This window comes from Urocampus carinirostris, chromosome 5 (assembly GCF_059441175.1).
Source record: "Urocampus carinirostris isolate Australia breed hairy pipefish chromosome 5, RoL_Ucar_1.0, whole genome shotgun sequence".
NCBI classification, from domain to species: Eukaryota; Metazoa; Chordata; class Actinopteri; order Syngnathiformes; family Syngnathidae; genus Urocampus; species Urocampus carinirostris.
Genome location: NC_142353.1, coordinates 17,936,920 through 17,963,414, shown reverse-complemented (window position 1 = coordinate 17,963,414; position 26,495 = coordinate 17,936,920). Strand labels below are relative to the sequence as shown.

Sequence of the window (26,495 nt, the reverse complement as noted above, 5' to 3'; positions counted from 1 at the left end):
TAGTTGCAATTCCCCTTATTACGCAATAAAAAAACATTACAAACACAACATGGCACTTATTTACCAAAAGCAAGACAGACTACATACAGTACTGCGAAAATATTAGCAAGCCGCGATGACGTTGTCATCGGCTACTAGTGATTGAGAAGATCTGGATTTCAGCAGAAATTTTAAAAAAGAAATTCCTGTATAAACTTGATACACAGCGTACACAATTTGAAATGATCAAGAAGATGTGTTTTATAGCAGTTTAAGATTTACTCGGATGCTTTTGGAAGGAAGGGAATGGACACATTTGTTTTTAATTGTTTCTTTTCGGAAAATTCATTAAAAATTCAGTTCTGTAGTTACATCATAACAAATTATCACCATTTTCACTCATATTTCATTTTGACTTGATCGCAATAATATTTGACTTCACAAAGTTTTTACATTCTTATTACTTATTATTTTGTTTTTCCTCTCCAATTATTTTGTGATGTTCATTACAATGGGAGATACTGGAAATTTTGGCATCATTCTTATCCCAATGAATACACAGAAGTATCTAGCGTTGCAATATGATACTGATACCTTTTGCTTGGCAATGGCTTGCTCATTGAATAATTGAACCTCTCCCCCTTGAGTTAGTTTATAATTATGTTGAACACTACTATCTGCAGAGAATCGGTACTTTGAGGATACTGGTCAAAGAGCGAATTATCAATAACAGGCACCAATGTATCGACCCAAGGTTTTGGGATGTTTGGGGGGATACTTTATTAAGGGTCATTTCTCTCACAATAGTTAATATTGGCTAATCAATTGCCCTTTAATAGTCTGGTGATTTTTGTTGGGTTTTTCCTTGTCCTTATGTAGGTTTTAGATCAGTGGATGGTGTAATAATAGTCTGTAATACTAGTCTTTGGTTTGCAATAACCTGTGCAGCCCTTTGAGAGCCTTTGTGATTAAGGGCTATATAAAAAAACATGACTTGACTTGACTTGGTTACTAACTTACAACTATGTTATAGATAACTAACATACACAAACACCTTTTCACACTTGTCTATGTTAACATTTATGCATGTAACACTTCTGTGCACAAAAAATAATTGGTGTGTCCCAAAGAACCACCTATGCAACACATAGGTTTAAATACAAAAACACACTTTACTGTGTTGTTAAGAGGTGACAGATGCTTCTGACACAAGACAAATAAGGTTGCTGTGCAAGGATGAAATAAGCCCTTTAAAAGTAAAAAAAGGTAATTTTTCTCACCCCTTTTCTGATGCCATCTTGGGTTTGTTCATTTTCTTTACATCAACACGGCATGTCGTCTGTAAAAGAAATACAATTTTGACACATGCAGTTGTAAAACTTTCATAAACAGAGTGAGTCAATACTGAAGCACTTGAACGCCAAGATAAGACCCGTCATAAACTATTGAAGAAGTGCACAGAAGCACATGGAGTCTATACTGTATAATGCTTTTACTGAGTGTGTGTTTAATTTGTTTGTGCGGATATTGCAGTGGAATGCGGACTAAAATTGGTCACGACTCGATCCATTTTTATTGACCATTGTCAGTTACAGGCAACTGTTACAATTATATTTTCAGAACAGCACATTGTCCCCTAGTAAAGGGCTTTCAGATCCATGTTTGTCCTTGTAAATTAACATTCTGCTTTATGGTTAGTTAATGGTAAAATGTTCAGAAAGTACGCAACCGCTTCAGATCTACAGTAAGCAAGTTATGTCCGCTGCCATATAGCCAACACCCACAAAACCAAACGCTGTGTAAAAATATGTAAATAATTCAATGCAGACAAAAGTACGGGTGACAGGTGAGTATGCAATTATTCTCTCAAACAAGAAGTGGCTGGAAAACAAGTTTTGTAGAATTTGACCAATGCTACAAGTAAACATTTTGATTTTAAGACCTGTGATGGTAGCTTCACAGGGCTGCAACAAAAGATTACAAAAGAAGATCACAAGCATTAGGATAGCAGAAAAAAAAGCGTGACTCATTCGGGCAATTGAGAATGAAATAAGAAAGTGGCAACTTCTTTTTATGTTCAGTTAAGGATGGGCGAGTAACGATGGAGAGATCAGTATCAGTGGCAATACCAGCCTTTCGTCAGGCATTGGTACCTGAGATGATAGCTTAAGCTAGTACAGGTCATTAAACAATCAGGAACATGGAACAAAATGAGTTAAATTGGCATAAAATTAATGCAATACTAAAGGGACATTGTGTATTGATTAGCGCTTTCATTAATTAAATTAATATATTGATTTGAACAAGAGGCATGAGTACACAAACTGTCATGAAAAAGAGCATTTTTTAAATCTGTATTTATTTTAGTTTACATGAGCCACACTTAGAGGAAGCTGACATAATTTTGCTGCTATGAGTTCCCAAAGACCCCAAAACCTTATGCTTGTGGGGTGGAGAAGTCGGACAAGGCCGGGCAAGTAAATGAGAAATAAAATGGTGAAGTTTGGTCAATTTGAGTCTCTGTAGTTCTTATTCTTCTTTGAAGCACTTGTTTTTGGTTGCACTACACAACAACAACATCTGCTGGTCAAATATTACACAGTGTCCCTTTAACAAAGGAAAATATATTAAGATTTAAAAGTATGTAGTATGGTTATGATGACTATTCAGGATTTGGGTATTGGCATGGGTATCTGAGAAGTTTACACGATTTTTAATACTGGACAAATGCAAAGGAAATTTCATAGGATATGAGTTCTTTATTTTGACTAATATTGCTCACTGTTGTTTGTTGATTTAATTTTGTTATTTTCACTATAGTCCGATCATTTTGCTCTTCTTTCATTTCCTCACCCCTTAGGCCTGATATGTTTTTGTAACGGACAATTTAATAAAAAAGGAGGGCACAGGGAAGCCTTCAGTACAGGGAATGGAATTCTCTTGTCTGAAGGCTTCTCTCTTTGATCTCGTTGCAAGTTTAAAATCATGTAAACAATTTAATTTCCCCTGTGTTCCGGTCCGGAGCCTTAGCTCTGAAAATGCTGGTCTACTAGTGATCCCTAGAGCCAAGAAGAGATCCGCAGGTTCGAGAGCGTTCTCCATTCGGGTCCCGGTGCAGTGGAATGCTCTTCCCCCTGAAATTCGATCTGCAACCTCAGTGGAAATGTTTGAATCTAAGTTTAAAACACATTACTATTCTATAGCATATGAATAACCTATGTTTATGTTGACAATATCTGTGTATTATTTGCCCTCATGTAGGTTTTAGATCAGGAGATGATGTCATAATAGTCTGTGGTTAGCAATAATCTGTGGTCTGTGCAGCCCTTTGAGACTCTTTGTGATTAAGGGCTATACAAATAAACATGACTTGACTTGACACGACTTGATGTTTTCTCTCCTTATTTTGAGTGTCTACTCAAGTTTAAACTGAACAATGTTGATCAGGGGAAAAAGCTGTAATCGAACACCAATCACTGTTGTTCTCGCTTATTTTAAAGCATTTTTGCATGTTGAAGCCTTTTGGACTGAGTTACAATTGCAGATACTGTATTTCAACCTTGTGAAGTGTTTAGAAAGCAAGCTTGACGTTGTTGCACTAATTGTGATATGGCAGATGGTTAGTACTCGGGCAACCACCCTGTTATTAACTCTCTGCGGAATCCTCGACTTAAAACAACGCAGATAAAAACATAAAACCGCTGCATTTGCTACACTCGACTGGAATATAAAGGTGTGGGTAAAAAGCCAAAGAAGCTAAATAGTTAGCGGGCCGGGGACGTTGCACCTGCCTCCAGGGTCGAAGAAGCTAATGCGGGACTGCGCTCACCACCAAGCCGACTTGGAGAACGCCCCTTCCTAAGCAGGACAAAGCAGTCCGCCCGGACCGCACCATAAGAGGATGAGACTTACTGTAGCTGTGTAGCAAAAAGTAGCTGTCCTCCGAGATAACAGCGGTGACCGGAGGGTGTGTATATCCGGGCAAAGAGTGTCGTCTGGCCGCCCTAGAAACTGAAACGCCCGTCGTGGTGTTGCGATGAGGGGCAGCCCCGCCAACTGTCAGAGAGAGAGGCGCCGTCAAGTGACAGTACGAATCTCATTGCGGTTTTACGTGCACAAACGCCTTTGATACAGCGTGTGTGCCTTTGTCGTCATCAAATATAACCCCAATGGGATCATATTTAGCATTTGGGGAAGATTTCAAAGTGTGGGGCTGTGTTTTGAACGGGAATGAGGTGAAAACTACAAACCCCAGGACTCTACACAGCATGTGACGTCAAATTTTTGCGACAAGGCTGCAATTCTTGTAAAAGCCTTTCAATTTCGGCTAAAGATCCATGGATTTTTCGAAACAATAAGGTTGGTTTTCCTTTTATTTTGTCATTACACCTCATTTCCAACATGGTAATTTATTTCCGAGTTGTGTATTTTTCCTTCAAATAGCAACACAACCAAGATAGCTCTAACCAATGTGCATTGTTTATTAAAACATAACTCAAGGTACCTATGAAGCTTTTTATTTTCAATCCGTTCTTTTTTTTGTGTTGTCTGTATATTTAGAATCGCTAGCCAAAAGTTCAAAAATGAGTGCATCGGTATCTGGTTCACTCTCTTGCTCGTTACAGAAAATATTATAAACGTTCGCTCTATCATGCATTGACGCTTACCATGAGTTCATCTTGCACAAATGCTTTGGATCACCAAGGGCGTAGTTTTGGCACGGACGCAGGGGACGTGTCCACACCAATATCAAGCAATCATTGTTTTGTCCCCACCAATTACTCCCCACCACCAGTACGTGATCACTTAAAAATGCGCTATTAATGTCACCACCAATGCCATCATCGAACTTACGCCTTTTGTCTAACTAGCGATCTCAACCCTTGAAAATAAAATATCCATATTAACTGTAATGTGCACCTTATATCAATTCTGATCATTGAGTATGAATTAAAGTCCAAATCCCCAAAACGAATTAGCAATACGAATCTGTGTTTCGAACCTCATTCCATTCTTGAAACCCTAAAACATGCTTAAGAAACCCTACCACAAGAAATCAAATGAGTGCAACTCTGACTTGGTGTATTCCCACAGGTGAAAAATAACCCTAAAATCAAAATATAATTGTAATCAGACAATACCATTGGGAGGATCTGGGTTGTCTTATTGGGGATAAAAAAAATGAATAAGCAAAGTCAGGCCTCAAGGGCAGAAGTCCTGCATTTGTGGTTCTTCCCAGAACAAGTGATGTAAATGAATGAGCTATGTACAATCTCCCCATGATTTTGGTAACAATGCTGCTTATTCAAATCACCTGTCTTGGCGTTGAGAAACCTCAAGAGCATACAGCCCTCGGATACTGAGTTTGTAAACCAATCTTGGTTTAGGCAGACAGTTAGAAAAGAATAACTTGGCCAGCCATGTTGACATTTTTTTTTTTAAATGATCTCTTTATAATGTCTGAAACAATCGATAATTATTGTTCACAATTATATCTGTGTTTGTTGTAACATGATTACAACCATACTATGGCAATTGCAACTTTTATGTTTACAATTACACTAAATTAGATATCATGTTGATATGAACCTGAACCGTCATTATTTAGTCTAAAGCAGGGGTTAGGAACCATTTTGTCCCAAAGAGCCATAATAGCTATATATATATATATATATATATATATATATATATATGTGTATACACACACACACGTTTTTTTAAAAGAGCCATGCCATATATTATGTGACAACATTCTTCTGTGTGCATGGCTGGGTGTTTTTAATTTGTTCTGTGTTTTTTTGTCATAAAGATTCTCAACAGTGAACATGCATTGTTTAATGAGTTTCCATGTAAATGATTCCTTAGTGGCATACAGCCAGAATGGGGTCTGCTTGTGTGACCCCATGACTGTATGTGCCCTTTACATGCTGGACCAAACAGCTTGTATTTTTAGCGTTGCATTGGCTATGCACGCACCAAACCTGACTTGGCAAAGGAAATTTGCACGCGCAGCCTTTTATCTCCGAGCCATTTGTACTCATGAAAAGAGCCATACCTGGCTCGCGAGACATAGGTTCCTGACCCCTGTTCTAAGGTTAAAATACATTTCCATGTGGGTTCTACAATGATGCCAAAAGTACATAAACGCCCTTTTGAATATTTCATTTTCATTAACTCTAGCTGCAATGGTTTTAATCTACGTAGCAAATGATGCATAAATATATCCATGAAACTCTGGTTCGAATTGGTATCTTGTATGCAAAACATGTGGTATTATTATGGTCTTCTCTTTTTTCCTGTCCAGTAAAGAAGACAAGCGTGCAATCAGAACAGTGTTCTGGCACGGCTAGCATAACCTGTGTCACCGTATCATGCAGCATGTAAATCTGTATTGTAAAAACAAGGAAGGAGCTGACTTTTCCCCAAAAGACTTTGTAGGACTGGTCGTCAAAGACATGTTTAACTCTAGCAAAGGGTGGTGCAGACGGTGCTCAATATGGGGAATCCTATTTGGTGCTGGGTAAGATTGCTTACAATGATTTAACAATTTTTAGCATTATATTGTCGCTGGACCGAATTCCAAACAGTGGCCTGCTTACAATTTATTAATAGCCTGGTAAAACGAAATCCTGTTGGTCCACCAGGCTTACAAAGCACAGGTGGGAAACCTGGAAAAATGTAGCTCCTTAAAGTGAGGTCCTCTCTGTGTGAATGTATAGACGTCACAATGGTGATGAAGTCATCGGTGGAGGAGGATGATGCTGGCTGGGGTCTGGGCATCCCAGACAAGATGAAGAACAATGCCAACTGGGTGGACATCACCCATGATTTTAAGAGTTCTTGTAAAGGTACACAACACATGGACACTTTACTGAGGTGTTTTCCTCCTCTTTACATTTACATTCATTTTGTGTCTACAGAATTGAGCCTTGGCGAGTTGCTTCATGACAAGCTGTAAGTATGTGCACAGGAGTGGACGTACGTTCATGAGAAGAAGGGAGGAAACATTTTTCTGCTCATTTTTTCTGCAGATTTGGTTTGTTTGAAGCCATGTCTGCCATAGAAATGATGGATCCCAAGATGGACGCTGGTATGATTGGGAACCAAGTGAACAGGAAAGTGCTCAATTTTGAGCAAGCTATAAAGGTACACAGGCACTCTACTCTTTAACTGGACTCCTCTCATTTACATTTCAGACCATTTACATTAATACAAAGTAAAAGAAAAAACATATTTAAAACCAACTACGCCATATCTATCAGGTTTTAGTCTCAGTAGCAACGGCGGATGCGTTGTTACCGCACAGCTTCACAGTGCGAAGGTCCAGGGTTCAATTCCAGCTACCGGCCTTCCCGTGCCTGCGTGGGTTTCCTCCCACATTCCAAAGACATGATTTGGTTTGAACAATTTTATTGACACTATTAACAGCAAACAAACAATGTGAGGTTTGAACAATTTTTCTCGACAATTTTAACAGCAATTAAGCATATTCACAATTTCGTTATATCTGACAATATGACGTTTTAACAATTTTTTCCGACATTTTTAACAGCAATCAAACCCACAATTTCATTATATCATATCCCAACAATATGAGTTTTTATCGACACTTTTAACAGCAATTAAATACATTCACAATTTCATTATATCATATTCTAACAATATGAGGTTTGAACAATTTTTATCGACACTTACATGCATGTCAGGTCAATTGGCAAATTGTCCCTAGGTATGAATAAGCATGTGAATGGTTGATTGTATTTCTCTGTGCGCACTGCTGGCTGGAGTTCTGGTTGTCCCCTGCCTACTGCACGAAGATGGCTGTGATGGGCTCAAGCAGCCACCGTGATCCTAGTGAGGATAAGAAGTGCAGAAAATTAATGGATGATATATGAGGCTACAGCTATATACGCTGCACATACGCGTCTCGGAACTCCTACCACCAGGGCATGTTACAATACTGATACTAGATCCTAAATTAAACACACGTAACTCAATAAAATAGCGCCATCAAAAATACAATAAAAAAATACATTAAAAAGTATATAGATACAGTGGAACCTCGGTTCTCGACCATAATCCATTCCATTTCTTTGTACGAAAACCGATTTGTACGATCACCGAAGCCGTTTTTTCCCATTAAAAGTAATGTGAAATTGTTTTAATCCGTTCCAACACGTTGAATGTTTATCTTGAATATTTAACGTAAAGCTAACCCAGGCTAATTGTAGGTTCGCGTTAGCGTAATCTCCCGTACAAAAGATTATGCTAACATGAACGTGTAAAAATAAAAAAATCAGGTCGTTTACACGTCATTTAGCACCCAGGTCTCCACAACAAGTGGTGAGCGGTTAAAGGATAAAGAAAAGAATTATGAATAGGATTTCTTACCGGTCGGCAGAAGCCCTGCTGTATTCCGGAAGAAGGGAAACTCGCACACCTTCTTCATATTTTGCTATTATTTCTTTCTTAAATGCAATAGTTGTACGCACTACTCCTCTTTTTTCACCTGTAGCAACTTTGCTGATTGCACCAACCTTCTTCCGAGGCATTTTTAGGGGTTAAAACACTCCCTTCACCGCTTTTGAAAAACGAAAACAGAAAAGGAGTGCGCGTTGCCGTGACAACAGTTCTTCACGAGGGGTGGGGGCAATCTACACTCGTACACCGCTCAGCGTCGCCCCTAGCATACCGGCGTTCGAACTCTGATTTTTTGAACGAAAAGCGAAGCAAGAATTTCTCCAAATTTTTGGTCGAGAACCGATTTGTTCAAACTGAGAGGCGTTCGAAAACCGAGGTTCCACTGTAATTATATGTGCGATGAAAACGTACTTAACGAACGACTGTCTGGTGTTGGGCCTGAATCCCACTCCTGCAAAATCGGACTCCCCTTCGCATGAAATATGCTTCTCAGCGCTGCGCTTTCGACAGAGCATGTGTCATGAGCGTAGTATGTATAATGTGTTATTAAGAAATACCTATTGCCGTGATTAAAACAAAATAGCGATTGTACTCTATGTAATGAGTTTATTAAGACACACAAACGTCACCTACACCCTTGGCGACCCAATCTATTTAAACGCTATAATATCCATGATCGTGACTAGTTATACACAAGTAGTAGTAATGTATGCGTGTGTGCTCTGCGCAAACACGGCTTCTTGGATTAAATAAAATGAAAAACACAAACAAAAGGACATGCATAGATGTTTAAGTCACTGTTTATTGTAAACTGAACAATGTAACACTCTAGCATGTTTGTTTTGATCACAATCTCGTTAAAGGGACACTGTGTAAATTTGACCACAACATGTCTGTGTATTCTGTAGTGGAACTGTAAACGAGTGATTTTGACTTGGAGTCTGTGGTGGGTTTATTACAGAGTAGTTGCATGACTATTGACCATCTGTCACGTTAAAATAACTGTTAGAGATAGTGCAGTTATGTCTAGGTACTCGGTCCAAAAATACCTAATAATAAGCAAGAACAACCACTATGGGTGTTCATTACCAGATTTTGTTCAGACTGACACCCATGCCTTTACCCGAATCTTGAGTAGTCCACGCGGATAACACATACTTTTAAAGAGACAATGTGTGTGTAATATTTGACGTGTCCATGTTGCTGTATTCCGTTGTGTAACCAAAAACGTGTGCTACAAAGCACAATGAAGAATACAAACTACTGAGGTTCAGAGTGACCAAACTGCCCCATTTTACTTTCAATTTACTTGTTGTCTGAGTTTCCTAGCACACAAGCATAAGGCTTTGGGGTCTTTGGGTTCCCTTTGAAGCAAGATGTCGGACAATCTTGGCAGCTCCCTAAAGTGGGCCTAGCTTAAAATAAATACAAATTTATCGACCTATTAAAGAGGAAATGCACGTTTATATGTTAGGTAATGTATTCTAGCTTATTATTCAAGTAAATATTTTTTGGTTTGAACCGATTAAGTTGTTTTTTTTTTTTTAACCTTTTGAAGGTGGTAAATAATACTCATTGTCGATCTGATATTCCGCCAACCGGTACGCTTAAACGTCTTTTTAAGCATCTGTTTCGTTACATTTAGGAAAATGCCATTAAAGTTAAAGGTCTGAGCCTCCCTGAACTCATCGGAATCATGGACACGTGTTTCTGCTGTTTGGTGAGTTTCCCACAAAATGAAAGCGTCCTCCTGTGCAAATACAAGGGGCTGCAACTAACTGCTATTCTAATAGTCGAGTAGTTATTGACTTTTGAAATGATTAGTCAAAGAATTTGATAATTATTCATGTTTTCCTAAATTTGGCATGAAGTTGATTTAATTATTTTCCAAATCAAAATAAACACAAGAATAATGGGTATGATGAAAATTACAGGCCGTATTTTGTTGATCATACTGCGGATTTTTACAAAAATTAAATAAAAAATAATCTACCTAAAACCAATTAGGCACAGTGCTTAGTCAGTAGACACATACATTCATAAAAAATCATTCATCTGTTTTTTTAGGGAAGTCAATTCAAATCAAGTAAACATTTTTTTATCCCTGTAAACTAAAAACAGGCAGCAGTAGAACTGTAAATAAAACAAATATGAGTATTTTGTGAAATACGCTTAGTGTTCAACTGCAAATTCTGGAACAAAAGAACTGAAAGATTCTTAAAAGTTTGAAATCAAACGGTTTTAACAACTGACATTTGTCGTCACGAACATTTTTTCAGACTGCATGCATTTAATTTCAAATACGTTTGTCAAGCGCAGTCTGGCATAAATGCTCAAGCTCTCTTTGATAGCGAAATACACTTATGTAAGATGTACAATACATGTAACCAAAACCGCATTGGCTTGAATGTTAGGCTAGTCAGATTTTGTTCCGTTTAACTGTCCGATGTCTTCATAAATGTGTGTGCGTCACCATGATACGCAAGGTCGCCCTTGCAAAATTTGCAAGTAGTAGTTTTGCCGTAACCAGGCCTAAATTCCCTCACACTTAAGGAGCTAATGTCCTAATTTCTGTATGTTTCTGCTTGAGACCGAGACACTATTGCGCATGAGCAATTCTCATGAGAGATTATAACCATGGAAGATGCCTTACTCTAGCGATTATTTCTATAATCAATGTTTCACGACTACATCGACTAATTGTTGCGGCCCTATAAATGTGCGGTAATTCATCCAAATGCGACATCACGCAGATAACATGGCTGGAAGGCCACTCGCTGGCTCAGACGGTCTTCACCTGCTTGTATGTCCACAACCCGGACCTGATCGAGGAACCCTCCCTCAAAGCTTTTGCACTGGGCATCTTGAAAATTTGCGACATCGCCCGGGAGAAGGTCAACAAGGCAGCTGTGTTCGAGGAGGTGAGACTTGCGTTCACGTTTGGATCCAAGCATCTGGGTCAAAACACATTGGTGGCATTCGGATTTATATTTGCGCAGGAAGACTTCCAGGCAATGACGTACGGCTTCAGGATGGCCAACAATGTGACGGACCTGCGGGTTACAGGCGAGGTTCTAGTGTCTCATAGAATAAGGTCAATGAAAAAAACAGATATGTAATGTGGCCTCGCTGCCTTGCAGGTATGCTGAAAGACGTGGAGGATGAGTTACAGAGGAAAGTCAAGGTAGTTTCAAGTCGGAAATTCAACGACTGCTCTTTGTGTGTTTTAAATTTGTTTTGTGTCTCTTGCAGAGTACGCGGAGTCGTCAGGGTGAGCAGCGAGACCCGGAGGTGGAGCTGGAGGTGCCAAATTGCTTTTTTGATTCAGATGCACTTGCAGTTTTGACAAAGAATCAAAATGTGTTCCTGGTTCTATGTCGTCCCGTACGACCGCCAGGGGAAGTGCTTTAAGCACTGTATGTTCCCCTCGGGTGTGCGTAGTCCAAGAAATTCATACTAAATTAGTCATTCGTGACACAGGTGGCGCAGGATCGTGTATACCTGTCAGTCCCACCCGATGTGTGTTTCCTATGGAATGTTTTTGCATGAACACGAGGATTCCGAGGATAGATGCTCTGGCGGTCGCGGGAAACCTTTAAAAGCGTAATTACGTTTGTAACTTGTTCTTGCACCCAATCTGAGACACAAAAACGTTTTTTTTCTTCAAGTAGGGATAACTTTTTAAATGTCATCAAGAAACTAAACCACGAGGAGGTAAACCTTTGGAGTCACGGGCCCCATTCAGTAAAAAAAGGTGGCCAAGAGACGATTTTTCACATTTATAAATAAACATATAACATGCAGCCACTTCCATGTTATATTGATTTTTATATTTCTTTTTAATTATATTAGTTTCATCCAAATCGGATTCAAACGCTCACAATTAAAGCAAAATACTATATTAAATCTCTGTTTTGAGTACTAATTTCAATATTTAGTTTCGTAGTAATACAGTAGTCATGTTTTTGTAGGATTTTTTTTTTGTCATATAGTATTACTATAGTAGAATTTTGTAATATTTCGGTATTAGTCTTTTTGTGCTATTTCTGTTGTAGGATTTTTCTAGTATTTCTCTTGTAGTATTTCTGTGTTTTAGTATGCGTCATGTTGTTTTTATAGAATCTGTATTATATTTTTTATTTTCAGAATGAAAGCAAATTAATATATTTGGTCCCTGTTTTTACGCTTTATATTTGATATTAAGTTATATATTAATACTGGAGTTGTGTTTTTGTAGTATTTCTGTAGATGTACTTTTGTAATATTTAGTAGAATTTATGTAGTAGTTTTTGTAAGTATTTCTGTAACAGTATTTTTTTATTATAGTATTACTGTAGTAGAATTCTTCCAGTATTACCATACTATTTTTTTTAGACTGAAACCTGAATAATATATTAGGTCCCTGTTTTAATATGTATTGTCTAGTTTTGTAGTAATTTCTCATGTTTTTGTTGTATTTCTGTAGTAGTATTTTTTCATTGTATTTCTGTATTATAGTATTACCATAGTAGTATTTTTATAATATTTCTGAAGTTTCTTTTTTCTTTTGAGAATGAAAGCAAAACAATATATTAAGTCCCTGTTTTAAAGCACTAAATGTAATAGTTTATTGTAATTTTGTAGTATTTTTGTTACTGAAATAGACACACAAAGCCACAAAGGGGCCAAAACTGGCCTTAAAAAAAACTACTTATTTTTTATATGGTAGTACTACATTTACTATTATCCATATTCTTGTTCTACTTTTACGACGAGACTAAGATGGACGACCCCATATGTGTCGAGATTATTCTCCTTCTGGACCGATGAATCATTATCCCTATCAATGAACTGCAAAATCGGTAATTTAAAGCTAAAAATATACAATATGTGTTTACGCAGTGCAGTGGTAAGCACATTCAGCTACAAGCGAACCGGGTGGAAACATATGTTGGCCTGGAGAGGCATGGGCGCCACCAGGCCGTTCTTGCCTAAGACACCCCACAGAAAATCGTGCCCCTACGACCAGTGTGGTTAAAGGTTCAAACCAACCAATCATTTCTTCCTGCATGATAAATGCGTGACACAATATGAGGCTATTTCAAATTAATTCGTTTGGGAGACCATTAACTCCTTCCTTTGGCTGAATCGTTAACCACCGAATTAGGTTCTCAACCCAAAAAAATATAATTCAAAGCAGTTTTCTCTACAACGGCCTGGATTTCCCTTTCCAGCTTTTCTGTGAGTCCATGTCTTGTAAGCATAAAGGAAATTAAAGTTACCAGCACTTGCATGAGTCTTTGACTTTACTGCTATGTTCTTGTCCATCCAAATGGGTTTAAGTCTGGCAAGTGTGTTTTGGGTTTGACCTATCCTGACCATGATTTCGAGTTCTGACCCCTCTTCGGATGTGATAGCTCCAAGATAGTAAAATTAGGTGCAAGGTTAAAGCCCTTGGTGGTTGATGGAGACGTTTGTGGTGATTCCTTTTGGGGGGTTTTGTGTCCTGACTTTTAACCTTTACTGGGTTGATGCTATGTCCAGGCGAATGACCAGATCTAAGTTATTGTTTTTCTCCTGCCAGGCTGGCAATATCATCAGCATAACTGACGTTAGTAACATTGTGTTCCCCAATGCTGACTCTAACTTCATGTTAGTCCAGGGCTTTTGGTCATGATCATCTTTTTTAAGAAGCTAAAGTTGGAGAGAGAATGCAGCCTTCTCTCGTACCGAATGTGGTTTGAAACCAATATTACCATTGATCAATACCGGACTTTCGGCATTGGTGCACAGTTCAATGGTCTAAACCATTTTCTGGACCATGTTATACTTCAGCATGGTGCCCCACAAGGTAGTTTGCTATACTCTTGTTAAATGTCTTCTTGAAATCCACAAAGATATAACAGAGGTTTTTCTGAAGTGTTTGCAACTTCCCTCCTAGGATGCACAGATTAAAATCTGTTCTGTGGTGCTCCTTCCCTCCCTGAAACCTGTGTTTTCTTCTGCTACCCACTCACAACCTTTTCTGTCCCTCGCCTTTGAGACTTTTCCTCATCCTGACTTGCTCATAATATTCTCTAAAATGCTCTCCATGCACGTGCGTTCTTTCCAGCACCAGCAGTACTTGGCACTGTTCAACCGCATCAAGTTCACACGCCTTCTCTTGACTGCACTGATCGCCTTCACCAAGAAAGAGGTAACGTGCTAACGTGCACTCCAGTGACAGGAAACGAGCAGCGCTGGCTGATGCATTTTTATTTTTTGTGAATTGTTTAACAGACCAGCTCGGTGGGGGAGGCCCAGAAGCTTGTCACCCAGGCAGCTGACCTCCTGACAGCCATTCATTTGAGCGTGCAGCACGGAATCCAGTCGCAAAATGATACCACAAAAGGAGGTAAGGACAACTTGAGTTAAAGACGTTTTTGTCCCCCATTAAACGCTTGTTTTAAATTATTTTAATGGCAGATCACCCCATCATGATGGGTTTCGAACCATTGGTCAACCAGCGGCTGTTGCCCCCAACCTTCCCGCGCTACGCCAAAATCATCAAGAGGGAGGACATGGTGGCCTACTTTGCCAAGCTCATTGAGCGCATTAAGACCGTCTGCGACGTCATCAATACCACCAACCTGCACGGCATTCTGGTAACTGAGGGATGGCACGCAACTGATTTGTATACTTCGTCTAATCAGTAAGAACGGGAAGAACGAAAAACATTTAAGCCCAAAGGTTTCACATTAAATAATTGCCTCGCTTAGTTAAAGGTGGCAAAGCATTTCCTTGATTTATGCGTGAAAACTACATGACACCCCTTTTTATGCATTTCACATAGATTTAAGATCAGGCTAAATAAATCCAGCCTGGGTGGGTATGAAATCTAGACTTTGTCTTTTTTTGTATTTTTTTTTAACCAGTCTAATATTTTATGCATTTGTTGGTTAAGCATAGTTTAAAATGGATAACTGATAAAATACAGCAGAAGGTTTGCTATGTAGCCTTGAAAAGCAATTCATTTGTTTACTGCCACCCCCTTAGAAGAGGTAGTCTTGTTGTATGTTTTAAAGGGACAGTGTCTATTATTTCGTGCCTTTTTGAAGTTAAAAAACTGCATTATTAAAAAACATAATATTGATTTAAACAATAATTGAAAATACATGAACTATTATATAGAGACGCTTTTAAAAAAACAAAACTAAAAGGTCGAGAAAGTTGCATTACTTTACCTAAAACGCTAAGGAAGCTGACATAATTGTCTGCCGCCTCGCTACTACAGGTTTGATAAAAGCTCAAAAGTCTGGGCAAAAAATGAGAAGTAAAATGGTGCGTTTTTGTTACTTTGAGTCCCGTTGTTTGTATTCTTCCTTGTGCTTTTTAACACGTGTTTCTGGTCGCACTACACCGTACAACAACATCTGGCAGTCAAATAATGCACTGTCCCTTTAAATTCAGCTAGTTGGATTTTAACACAGAACCTCAGAACTAACCACTCAGCTGCCGTGCCGGCTTAGATATAGTATAGATATATCTCATCTCATCTCATCTCATTAGCCGTACCGCTTATCCTCATTAGGGTCGTGGGGTATAGATATATAATCGACTAGAAAATATAATTTACTTCTCCACACAAATTTTGAAATGAATAAAATGTATTCAGTTCCCTGGGGGCACGGGGCCTGAATTAAGCTATAGTTTTGTCCCTAATTTAATGCGTGAATGTACATTATTTTTTGAGGATTAAGAAGATAACAAGCAAAAACAACAATTATTTATAATCTGGATCCATCCATCCATTATCTGCACAGTTTATCCTCATTATCGTTGCGGGGGTGCTGGAGTCCATCCCAGCTATCTTCGGGAAGTGGGAAGGGGACACCCTGAACTGGTTGCCAGCCAGTCGTAGGGCACACAGGGACAGACAATTCGCCCGCTCATTCACACTTAGGGACAATTTGAACTGACATGCATGTTTTTGGAATGTGGGAGGAAACCAGAGTGCCTGGAGGAAACCCACGCAAAAGAACATGCAAACTCCACATAGGAAGGTTCGATCTCATGTCAACGGAAATGTGCAGCACATGCGCTACCCGCTGTGCTGTCGCGCTGCCTTTATATATATATATATATATATATATATATAATTATAATTGATTTTTTTTTTAAATATTAGTTCTGGCATATTTTTAAATGGCACAACACTCTGGTACTAATTAAGGATAGGTTTTGTATACCTTGTATCTTTCTGAAATAATGATTATTATTGTCAACCAATTTTTTAAAAATTTTTTGTCAAACCACAGGTTCAATTGAGCACTTTAAAAATGTAATACAAAGTGTTCAAAGACTTAATGTCATTACTTTGTTTTATTGTTTTCAAATATCGTTTAAAGGTGCTGTCTGGAATTTGAAACCTTTTTACTCTCTGCCACCATCTTAACTAAATTACTTAATTGAAATGCATCGTCTTCATTGTCTTTGATATCAATGTTGTGCAGCGAAATTGGACTCTAAAGTGAGAGAGAGAAAAAAAGACTTGTTAGGATAAATAGGCAAAAATATTTATAACATGGTGCTTGGACACTGACCTAAGTTATAATAATGGTGCAATGAAAAGGAATAGTGCATTGTAACAATAGTGAAATAGAATAGAAAAGGGTAATAACATTTATCGGCAACAAAAAACAAAACAAATTAAGTGGCAAAGTACATATTTTCAGTTTTGTGCGTCAATCATAAAATCATGATCGCAACCTCAGTGAGCTCATACATCAAGTACATGACGCGCTCAATTACATTTTTTTTCCATCCTTTTTGGGGGTTTGGACTGTATTCCAAAAAGGCTTTTTCTTACTACCACCATTTTCATGCTACGCTAACAAAAACTGCGATGACAAGAATAAATTCGCTCTTCGACCCCACACCCCAATCTCCCTCACTTTCGCTCTACCTATCATGTTTTGCGTCCCAGGACAGTGTTGCTGAAAGTACAATAAAAGCAGATAAGCACAGTGATCCCAAAAAAATTAACATAATAAAGGCTCTTTGAATTCAGTTGGGCGTTGTTAACACATGCTTAATAGCGAAAATGTTCAACTTTTCAAGCAAACATCAAACGATGCACCGCTCCATTCAATTCTTTGAAATCTGTACAAGAGTAGTTGATTTAATTGTATTGGTTTTTTTGTGCATTTCTTCTGTTTTGTTGTTGTTGAACAACAGGACTTTTTCTGTGAGTTCAGCGAGCAGTCTCCATGTGTTCTGTCCAGATCGCTACTTCAGGTGAGTTCCTGCCGCTTCCTGTTTTGCCCACTGTTGACAATAAAAGTGACTATTGTGATCAATGCAGACCACCTTCCTGATTGACAACAAGAAAGTGTTTGGCACTCATCTAATGCAGGACATGATAAAAGATGCCCTACGATACTTTGTCAGTCCTCCTGCGCTATCCTACAAGTATGTCCACTCTTTTCTGTGCACGGAACATGAGTATAGGTTTGTCATGAATACGGTTGAATTGTATTGTCCCTCTTTTCAAAGTCAATGGGTTTACCATTACGGCTGCAACTCACTATTTTAATATAATAACTAGCCACATACTACTGAATCGAATCGTCTAACAATTGGATAATTATTATGTTTTTTTTCTTAAATTTGGTTGGAAATGGATAAAATGATCAATACCACAATAAAAATGGGTACAAAAATCCCTCTTTTTTTAGATTCGTACACCATTACTGAAAAATCTGAAACCAATTAGGCGCAATGCTCGGTCAGTAGGGACCTAAATCCAAAAATAAAGCTCTGTCCATTTTTTAGGAACAGAAAATATAAATAAAGTACCGGCTCATGAGAAGCAGTACATAAAACAAAAGTTATGTGCATTTTGCGAAGAATGCATTCAGTGGTCAACTGTGAATTCTGTTAAAAGAGAACTTAACAATCAACATCAAACTGATGTTGGTTTTTCAGACTGCACTGCAAGCATTTCATTTCAAATATGTTTGTCAGGCACAATCTGGCTTCATGCTCATTTTATAGCTGAATATATGTGGATAAGATGTACAATCATGTCATCAAAACTGTATTAGCTTGAACTTCAGTTGAATCTTACAGTGAAAGTCAGACTACGTTTCGTTTAACTGTCCGACTTGATTTTTAATGTGTGTGCGTCACAGAGCTACTGCCATTATACACAAGGTCTGCTTTGCACATTTTTGCATGTATTATTTTTTTATTGGCCGTATCCTGGCTGAAATACGCTCATACTTTGGAGGTTTTAGTAGGTTTTAGTACTGGTACGTTATGTTGACACCATGGTTTCTGTATGTTTATGTTGCCGCTCGAGACAGAGATGCTATTGTGCTATATATTCAGGTAGAGATGTGTCACTTTGTAGGAAAAACTTGTCTGGTGACAGAAGTAATTACATTGTCGACTGTTTCTATTATCGATTTTTGTCGACTAATCATTGCAGCTGGACTTACAGTATGTTGCACGCAGGTGCTGTCTATTCAATAACCACCAAGCCAAAGACTACATCGACTCCTTCGTCACACACTGTTCCAGGGTAACTCAACTCTGCCTCATCCCTGCTTTCAACCGTTATCTACTTGCTGATTTTAACTTCCCTCCTACAGCCGTTCTGCAGCCTGATCCAGATCCACGGCCACAATCGAGCTCGGCAGCGAGACAAACTGGGTCACATTCTAGAAGAGTTTGCTTCCTTGCAAGACGAGGTGACATCAGTTTACCTTAAAAACGCGTTTATCTCAAAAGAAAGTACTGTCTGTATAAAAAGTAGAAAATGAACCAAATTTTCTGCACCGCTTATCCTCAGTAGGGTCCCGGGGATGCTGGAGCCTATCCCAGCTGTCTTCGGGCAGTGGACACCCTGAATTGCTTGCCAGACAGTCGCAGGGCACACATAGACAGATAACTCACTCGCTCATTCACACATAGGGACGATTTGGACTGGCCATTTAACCTGACATGCATGTTTTTGGAATGTTGGACGAAACCCATGCAAGCACGGGGAGAACATGCAAACTCCACAACCCGACTGGAAGCACTGACTTAAACTATTTCTGTGTGCCGCACACGCGCTAACCACTGCGCCGCCGTGCTGCCGAACCAAAGTACATTCAGTCTTTCAATTTTTTTTAATTTTACTTATTTTAATTTTTTTGCGGGTTTTTCAGAGAATCAGTGTCTATATTGTTGAAATCAGAATCTTGGGTTGTTGTTTGGCTTTAAATCTGTTGAGTGTGTAAAAATCGAAAATGTATATTGTATTTTACAAAAAATTTTTAAATCTGTGAATATTTTAATTTGAATTCCATGCGATTTTTAGGGATCCCCTGCAAAACATGCAATTAATAAATACATTGGTGCATAATGTTTTATTTTTTGATTGATAATATGTCACAAAACAAAAATTCTGAGGATTCATTTGAGAGCAAAAAGAGATGTCTCTTCTCATTGAGCCAAGCGTAAAGGGCTGCTTCTCTAAAAATAACCAAAATTCCCATGACTAGTCTGATAAACCTGTCTTCTTGGATGTGACGGTAGGGGGCAGTAACGCTTCACATGACAACTTAATCATGAGTACTGGAGCCGCCATCGGCGTCATTTTTACACACTCTTTAATTGTTTCTTCATTTGAAAGCGTGGGCTATAGAGACAGCCTGCCAGGAAACAAGGCAATGGAAATCATTTCAAACATTTCACCAAAAATTCAAGCATTTTCCTGATCTTGAAAACACAACATTAGAATTCAAGGATTTCAACCACATGCACGAACCCTGGTCTCATCTTATCCCTCCATTTTTAGTCACTGTACCAGATGAAAATGTTAAGGAAATGAGAAAGCAGAACATGATTATAAATCAGTATAAAGTTTTGCTTCACTTTTTCTCTGCTCTAGCACTGTAAGTGACAAACGATGAATATGTGCAGCCGAGCGTTTATGTATATTTTTCACGATTTCACGACGACCAAATTACTTCCTACGATGCCTTTCTCTTCAAATCAGAATCTCGTGCGCTTCATTAAGACCTTGCGAGTCGGCAATCAAATACCATATTTCAGTGGTCTCTAACCTTTTCTGTACCGCGGACCGGTTTATTGTCTGACAATATCCTCACAGTACAGCCTAATGATAACATCAACCACGTGGTACCATGACTAAAATAGTGTGATGACATGAATTTCCTTTTTTGTGTGCTGTCAGTATCCATGGTAGTCTAGTGGATAGGGTCCAGCGCCCTCCCAGCCGCGATCCAGGTTCCATTCCCGTTGCATCCAAGATTTGCCATTGTGATCAGCAATATATTTTCACTGATCAATCAATGCACGAGTATGGTACTTATTTATTTTAGTGCAAAATTAGCCCTTACTGTAGTTTTAATTTTATGAATATTATAAAAATCACAAAATACAGATTTTTGCACATTATAGTACAGAAAATATAGTCAAATGGATTTAATTCCCCTTGTACAGGCAGAGAAGGTGGACGCAGCCTTGCACGGCCTGCTGGTCAAATATGAGCCTCAGCGGCAGCATCTGGCCTCGCTGGGAACATGGATCCTCTACCACAATCTGCGGATAATGATCCAGTACCTGCTCAGCGGCTTTGAGCTGGAGCTGTACAGCATGCACGAGTACTACTACGTCTACTGGTACGCTGTTCGCCTCCACCTTCCACCTTGCTCCCAGCTTACGGGGTATCAACTGGCTACGCTGCAGGTACTTATCGGAGTTCCTGTACGCTTGGCTGATGTCCACCCTGAGCAGAGCTGATGCATCCCAGATGGCTGAGGAGCGGATTCTGGAGGAGCAGGTGAAGGGCCGAAGCAGCAAAAAGAGCAAGAAAAAGAAAAAAGGTACTGGGGGGATAAGGACCAAGCCTGTTGTTATTGTATTTTCTGTTTCATTATTTAAGTGGTATGTAATTTAATTGTCTATTGATCTTTGGCAGATGGACTTTGATAGGGGCGGGTGGATTGATCCAAATATAGAAATATCGATACTATTGATACTAATCAAGCACTTAGATCAGATCGATACTATTGTCCTGAAATCAATACTCCTCTTCGCAACCAGTTTCCTCAAAGCACCACTTCTCTGCACAGTCCCTCTCTTACCCAGCACCCTCTGCTACTTTTGAGTCTATGCCTGAGTAAATGACTGACAGACTTCTCTTACCTGGCCACTGGCTGGCTTTGCTGCATTCAGTCTGCTAGGCAAAGGAAAGGGCAATGGGAGAAGGAAATGGCAGCCATATTGATCCGCTCACCCTAAAAAGAAGCTGACCATGACGGAGGAAAACAGGAAGCACAGCGCCGTGTGGTCCACTACTTTGGCAACACCAAAAATTTACACAGGGTTCCAGCGATGCTTTGAAAAGTGTTGAAAGGCATTACATTTATTGTTCTAAAAATAAGGTCTTAAATGGCATTTAAAAGTCTTAAATTAATTTTTTGAAAGTCTGAAGACGTTGATAAGAATTCTATTTGTTTGAACTCAAAAGATTCAGTCGCGTTTATCATTGTCTTTTTAATAATTTAACGATTTACTTTTGTGGCAACATGGCGTGACCACAATAATGGAACAATCAAACGGTGATGTAGTTTCAGTCAGGCCTTTCTGAGCAGACACATCTCTACTCTACCCACAACACACATAGAAACTTTGGACAGAGTCTTTTACTTTGAACCATAGGAGGAAAGTGTCAATTCAATGAGAAGTGGCTAACACATGAACGTTTTTCACCATGGCTAAAAGCTGTGCCAGGTCATATGTGCGAGGCACAATGTATTGTGTGCAAGAAATATTTGTTTGTTTCGTTTTGTGTGTTTCTGTCGACTTGGTCTTGAATTTAATTTCATAAGGCATTTAAAAGTCTTAAAAGTTCTTAAATGTAACTTTCCTTAAGCTGCAGGAACCCTGTTACATAAACGCATGAAAAAAAGCTCACTCTACAGAAAGCAGCCCGTTGTCACTATGGCATGATGAATTGGACTCTGAGTTTAATTATATCTTTCAGGAAGACTTTCTATGCTGTCCGTTCTCTAAAATTCTGGCACTGTAAACAAGTGTGATAATGAGATAAAATATAATGCCTTCTCATCTAGTCAGCTGTGTCTCTGGTGATCTAGTGGTTAGATTGCCATTCTCTCACCATCGCGACCCTGCTTAGATCTCGTTGCAGACAAAGTTTTGCGATTTTGATTTTACAATGTTTTTCGATTGATCAGTCTTTGCTCAAGTTGCACATGAGTAAATACCGTACGCACTATACTTGCCAATATATAAGGCACATTGATAAGCGCAATTTCAGATTAGGTGCGCTTTTATAGTCCATAAAATAAGGTACTAGAAGGGAAGCCAGCTTTTACTGTTTTCTTTACAATTGTGTTTGAAATTGAACGCTGGGCACCAAGGAACATGACCGTGCTTTTTTTGTATGGGTGCAGTCCGTCCCCTGAGCAAAGAGATCACCATGAGTCAAGCTTACCAGAACATGTGTGCCGGCATGTACAAGGTACCACAGCATCACATTGTGTTCGGAATTTACTGAGCAAAAATGTAAAGAAGTAACTGCCATCTGCTTTGTGCTCAGACAATGGTGGCGTTGGACATGGACGGGAAGGTGCGCAAGCCTCAATTCGAGCTGGACAGCGAGCAAGTGCGCTACGAGCACCGCTTCGCCCCCTTCAACAGCGTGGTGACGCCTCCGCCAGTGCACTACATGCAGTTCAAGGTGGGTTCTTCTTTGAATTTTTACAGGGATTTTTGAAGCTTTTTAAAGGTAATCCCAGATTATTAAATATGCAAAATGTGAGGAATTAGTACATGGCTTTTGCATAATTTCTTCATTTCATCTGTATATTTTCTGAGATAAAGCATTTTAAAGACAGCCTATCTCGTCTCTGACTTCCTGAGCTGAGACTTCATTAAGGAACACCAGCACCATAGCAAGACAGTCACCACATTGTTTTAAGTGTAAATTCAACGAAGAGGTTACGATGGTTTCAAGCAAAGTTTTTGGTAGTTTCAAAGGAGAATGGCTAGGGGTTGTGTCGGAGGTGGGTGTAGCAATGGTACAACAAGGGGCAAGCAGCCAAAAGGGGCTAAGTTTAGAAAATAACAAACGGAGCTAATGAGAGGCCAACCTGTAGTGATCAACAGAAGTCTGGCACTGCTTTGGCAGAAAAACACAAGGCTGCCCGACCAAAAAAATAGGCAGTGAGCAGCCAGGCCAACCGGGAACTAACTACGAAAAGCGGCTATGGCGACAAACTCAAAGTCTGCCAGGAATAAACTAAGGGACACAGAAAACCCGTGTTGACATCAGGCTAGCTGATCCAAAAACAATTGGGGATCACCCAACGGGCGCCAGCCAGAAGCCTACAAAACGGGAAATCACTCGGCAGCCCCGAATGTTAGGAGATAGCCGGACAGAATTCTACGAACCACGACACACGTGGTAAAAAACACAAAAAGCACAATTGCCTACCTAAAAGGTGAGGAACGCAAACAAGAAACACTCACCATAGTGGTAGCATATAAACTTTTAAAGGATGAAGCACGCAACTCCAACAAAACAGTCACTAGGGCCTCCCGCGACGGGGTAAGATAGTTTCAATTATTCCATGCAGAAGTGAGCGGTATCCAATTGCGGTCTGTTTCAGAGCGGCCTCACATGTTTCACTTTATCTTTTTTTTTATCTTATTGCCTTAACTCATCTTGAGTTAATCTTGTATTTTTATCTTTTTAATATTCATATATATTTTTTTATGTATATAGTTTCTTAGTTTTATTATGCTGGCAGGTGATAAGGTGTTCACGGGATGGAGTGGGCATGGCGTTGGAAAAAAGGTTGAATTGACAGGTGCCGGAAGTTGAAAGCTTTAGGTACTTGGGTTGTGATGTGGCTGCAGTTGGTGGAATGGAGTGTGAGGTATTCCACAGAGTGAATCAAGGAAGCAAGGTTTTGGGTGCTCTGAAGAAAGTATGCGTATGGTGTAAAAGAGAGGGGCTGTATGAAAGTGTGATCGTGCCGACTGTGGTGTATGCTGCAGACTTGGAGCCTGCTGGGAATCGTGGTTCTTTTCTGTGCAGATGACAATATACATTAAAACTAACTTTGTGACAATTGTTACATCCTTTTTTTGTGACATATTAAAGACTCTTAATGGGTTTGCATTTCATATTTTTTGTATTACATGCAAATTATTTATTTAAATGAATAAATAACTAGATGGATCAAAAATGAAACAGTTCCTTCAAACATTTTTGTTGTTGTTGTTAAAGGTACTTAAAAACATGTACGAGTACACAACCGTTTATTATTTTAAAAAGTAAGTAAATTTCAAAAATGCACACGCATTTAAATGCTGCTCTTTACACGAAGTGCCATTCATTGTGAAAACATAATAATTAAACAAGTTTTTACACATGCTTACAGTTTTGGTTAGTTTTTAACCTGTGACATGGAAACAACACACTCACCTACAAGAGTCGCGTAAATAGGGTAGTCAGAGGCCAGCTGCAACTGTCTGAAGAGAATCATTGCTTTCCTCAGTTGTACGTTATTATTTCAGTCTACAAAAGTAAAAGTACCTTTTTTGCCATTTTTTAATATTAGCAACATAATTTTTGCATTTTTGGTTCGGCGGCCAAATGAAAAAGTTTCATGGGTCACACATGTGGCCCGCCGGCCGTGGCTTGCCCACCCCTGATCCAAACGATGACCTCTCTCTACTCCACAGGAAATGTCCGACTTGAAGAAGTACAATCCGGCCCCTGGCTCGGCCGACCTCTACCTGGCTGCTAGCAAACACTTCCAGCAGGCAAAATTCTTCTTGGAAAACGTCCCCAGCCCAGACCCGGAGGTCCTTAGATTCGTTTCATTCACTTCAAATTGTTCCAATAATGAAATGTTCTCCATTGACCGAAATGTCCTAAATCTAGAATCTAAGTTTGCGGCACTCTCAGTCTATTGTAGCAATCTTATCCAGGTGTTGTGTGTCTGCAGGTAAACGCTATCCTGAGAGCGGCCAAACCTAACTTTGTGGTGACCAAACTCCTGGCTGGAGGACACAAAAAAGAGACCATGGTATTTGTGACATATTGACGGGTTGAAAATTGAACCACAGCAGCAGAGCGTCCTTAAGAATCTAGCGCAGCAATTTAAGTGAGGTAGAGAGACAAAAAGTAACAATGATGGCGAGTCAAATGGGTTTTTTTGTATTTTAATTTAGTTATACATTTAAGGAAACTGATATTTTGTTAAAAGTCAGGAAAATAAAGCGCGGCCTGACCTAAACGTAATGATGGACATTTAAACCCAATCCGGGCCGAAATTAGGGTTGGTCTTCAGTTTAAGATCATTACCTGAACTTAATTTCCTGAACTGGTTAACATTCAAAAGCCAATACCATCACAGTAAATGTTTTTTTTTTGTTTATGTAGTAGTAACAATTCTTGGTCTCCACTGATCTTAAGCTCTCCCACCCCTTGCGCAATTGACAGTCGCATGGCTCTGCATGTCTACAGGCTGCTGTGATTGTAAGAGCTCCTAAATTTTAGTCAGTACAGCACTTGAGTTTATTTTGAGAATGTTTTTGTCGCACTCCTGCGTATATGTTAATACCAATTGAGTTCATATTGACTACCGCACTAGTTAATTGACAGCTGCGGACACAGTCAGCAAACGAGTGTCTTCATCGCAGCACAGTGTGATGCTATTTTGCAAAAAAGTCGTATTCGCCGGGTCCGCACCAGTTCTTGGCCAGCTTGTAGTCCGGAATTTGCATGTCGGCAGTTAAAATTCCGAATCACTTGAATTCAATTGTATTTTATTCACCAGGTATTGCCCGAGTTCGACTTCACGGCTCACAAGTACTTCCCTGTGGTCAAGATCATGTGACGCTTTCAGATCAAATCAGCTTCTTCTCCAGCCATCATGGTTTTGTGAGCACGTGATACAAATGTAAATTGTTTGTGTGTGTTTGTCTAGCCAATTGAAGTGATAACAAATGTTTTTAGTTTGTCTGAAAAAACTCAACCTGCCGTCACTGATTCAGACTTAATAATAAAAGTCTTGTTAACAAAA

At 39.2% G+C, this 26,495-nt stretch overlaps 2 protein-coding genes across 2 annotated transcripts in view; one reads left to right on the top strand and one right to left on the bottom strand.

Moving 5' to 3' along the window:
• Positions 1–4,220, bottom strand: part of agtpbp1 (ATP/GTP binding carboxypeptidase 1) — a 44,295-nt gene extending 40,075 nt beyond the window's left edge. Inside the window, exons 1-2 of the mRNA XM_088336043.1 lie at positions 3,892–4,220; positions 1,260–1,318 (exon numbers count right to left, since the gene is read on the bottom strand). Of these exons, the coding sequence (XP_088192169.1) occupies positions 1,260–1,291 (32 nt within the window). The 5' untranslated portion in view covers positions 1,292–1,318; positions 3,892–4,220. The remainder of the gene's footprint in view (positions 1–1,259; positions 1,319–3,891) is intronic.
• naa35 (N-alpha-acetyltransferase 35, NatC auxiliary subunit) lies at positions 3,986–26,495 on the top strand. The gene is made up of 23 exons (XM_088336044.1): positions 3,986–4,338; positions 6,699–6,827; positions 6,900–6,933; positions 7,011–7,125; positions 10,046–10,120; positions 11,154–11,321; positions 11,400–11,466; positions 11,541–11,584; positions 11,653–11,703; positions 14,492–14,575; positions 14,659–14,773; positions 14,845–15,023; positions 17,596–17,655; positions 17,723–17,829; positions 18,877–18,943; positions 19,014–19,112; positions 20,875–21,053; positions 21,121–21,257; positions 22,851–22,918; positions 22,997–23,137; positions 25,150–25,272; positions 25,416–25,496; positions 26,250–26,495. The coding sequence occupies exons 2-23, from the start codon at positions 6,707–6,709 to the stop codon at positions 26,307–26,309; spliced, it is 2,175 nt and encodes a 724-aa protein (XP_088192170.1). The 5' UTR covers positions 3,986–4,338; positions 6,699–6,706; the 3' UTR covers positions 26,310–26,495.

Coding starts and splice junctions, on each gene's coding strand:
- naa35 (XM_088336044.1), top strand. CDS start 6,707: ATGGTGATGAAGTCATCGGTGGAGGAGGATGATGCTGGCTGGGGTCTG. Junction 14,774..14,844: donor AAATGATACCACAAAAGGAG/GTAAGGACAACT, acceptor TTTTAATGGCAG/ATCACCCCATCATGATGGGT. Junction 21,258..22,850: donor GAGCAAGAAAAAGAAAAAAG/GTACTGGGGGGA, acceptor GTATGGGTGCAG/TCCGTCCCCTGAGCAAAGAG.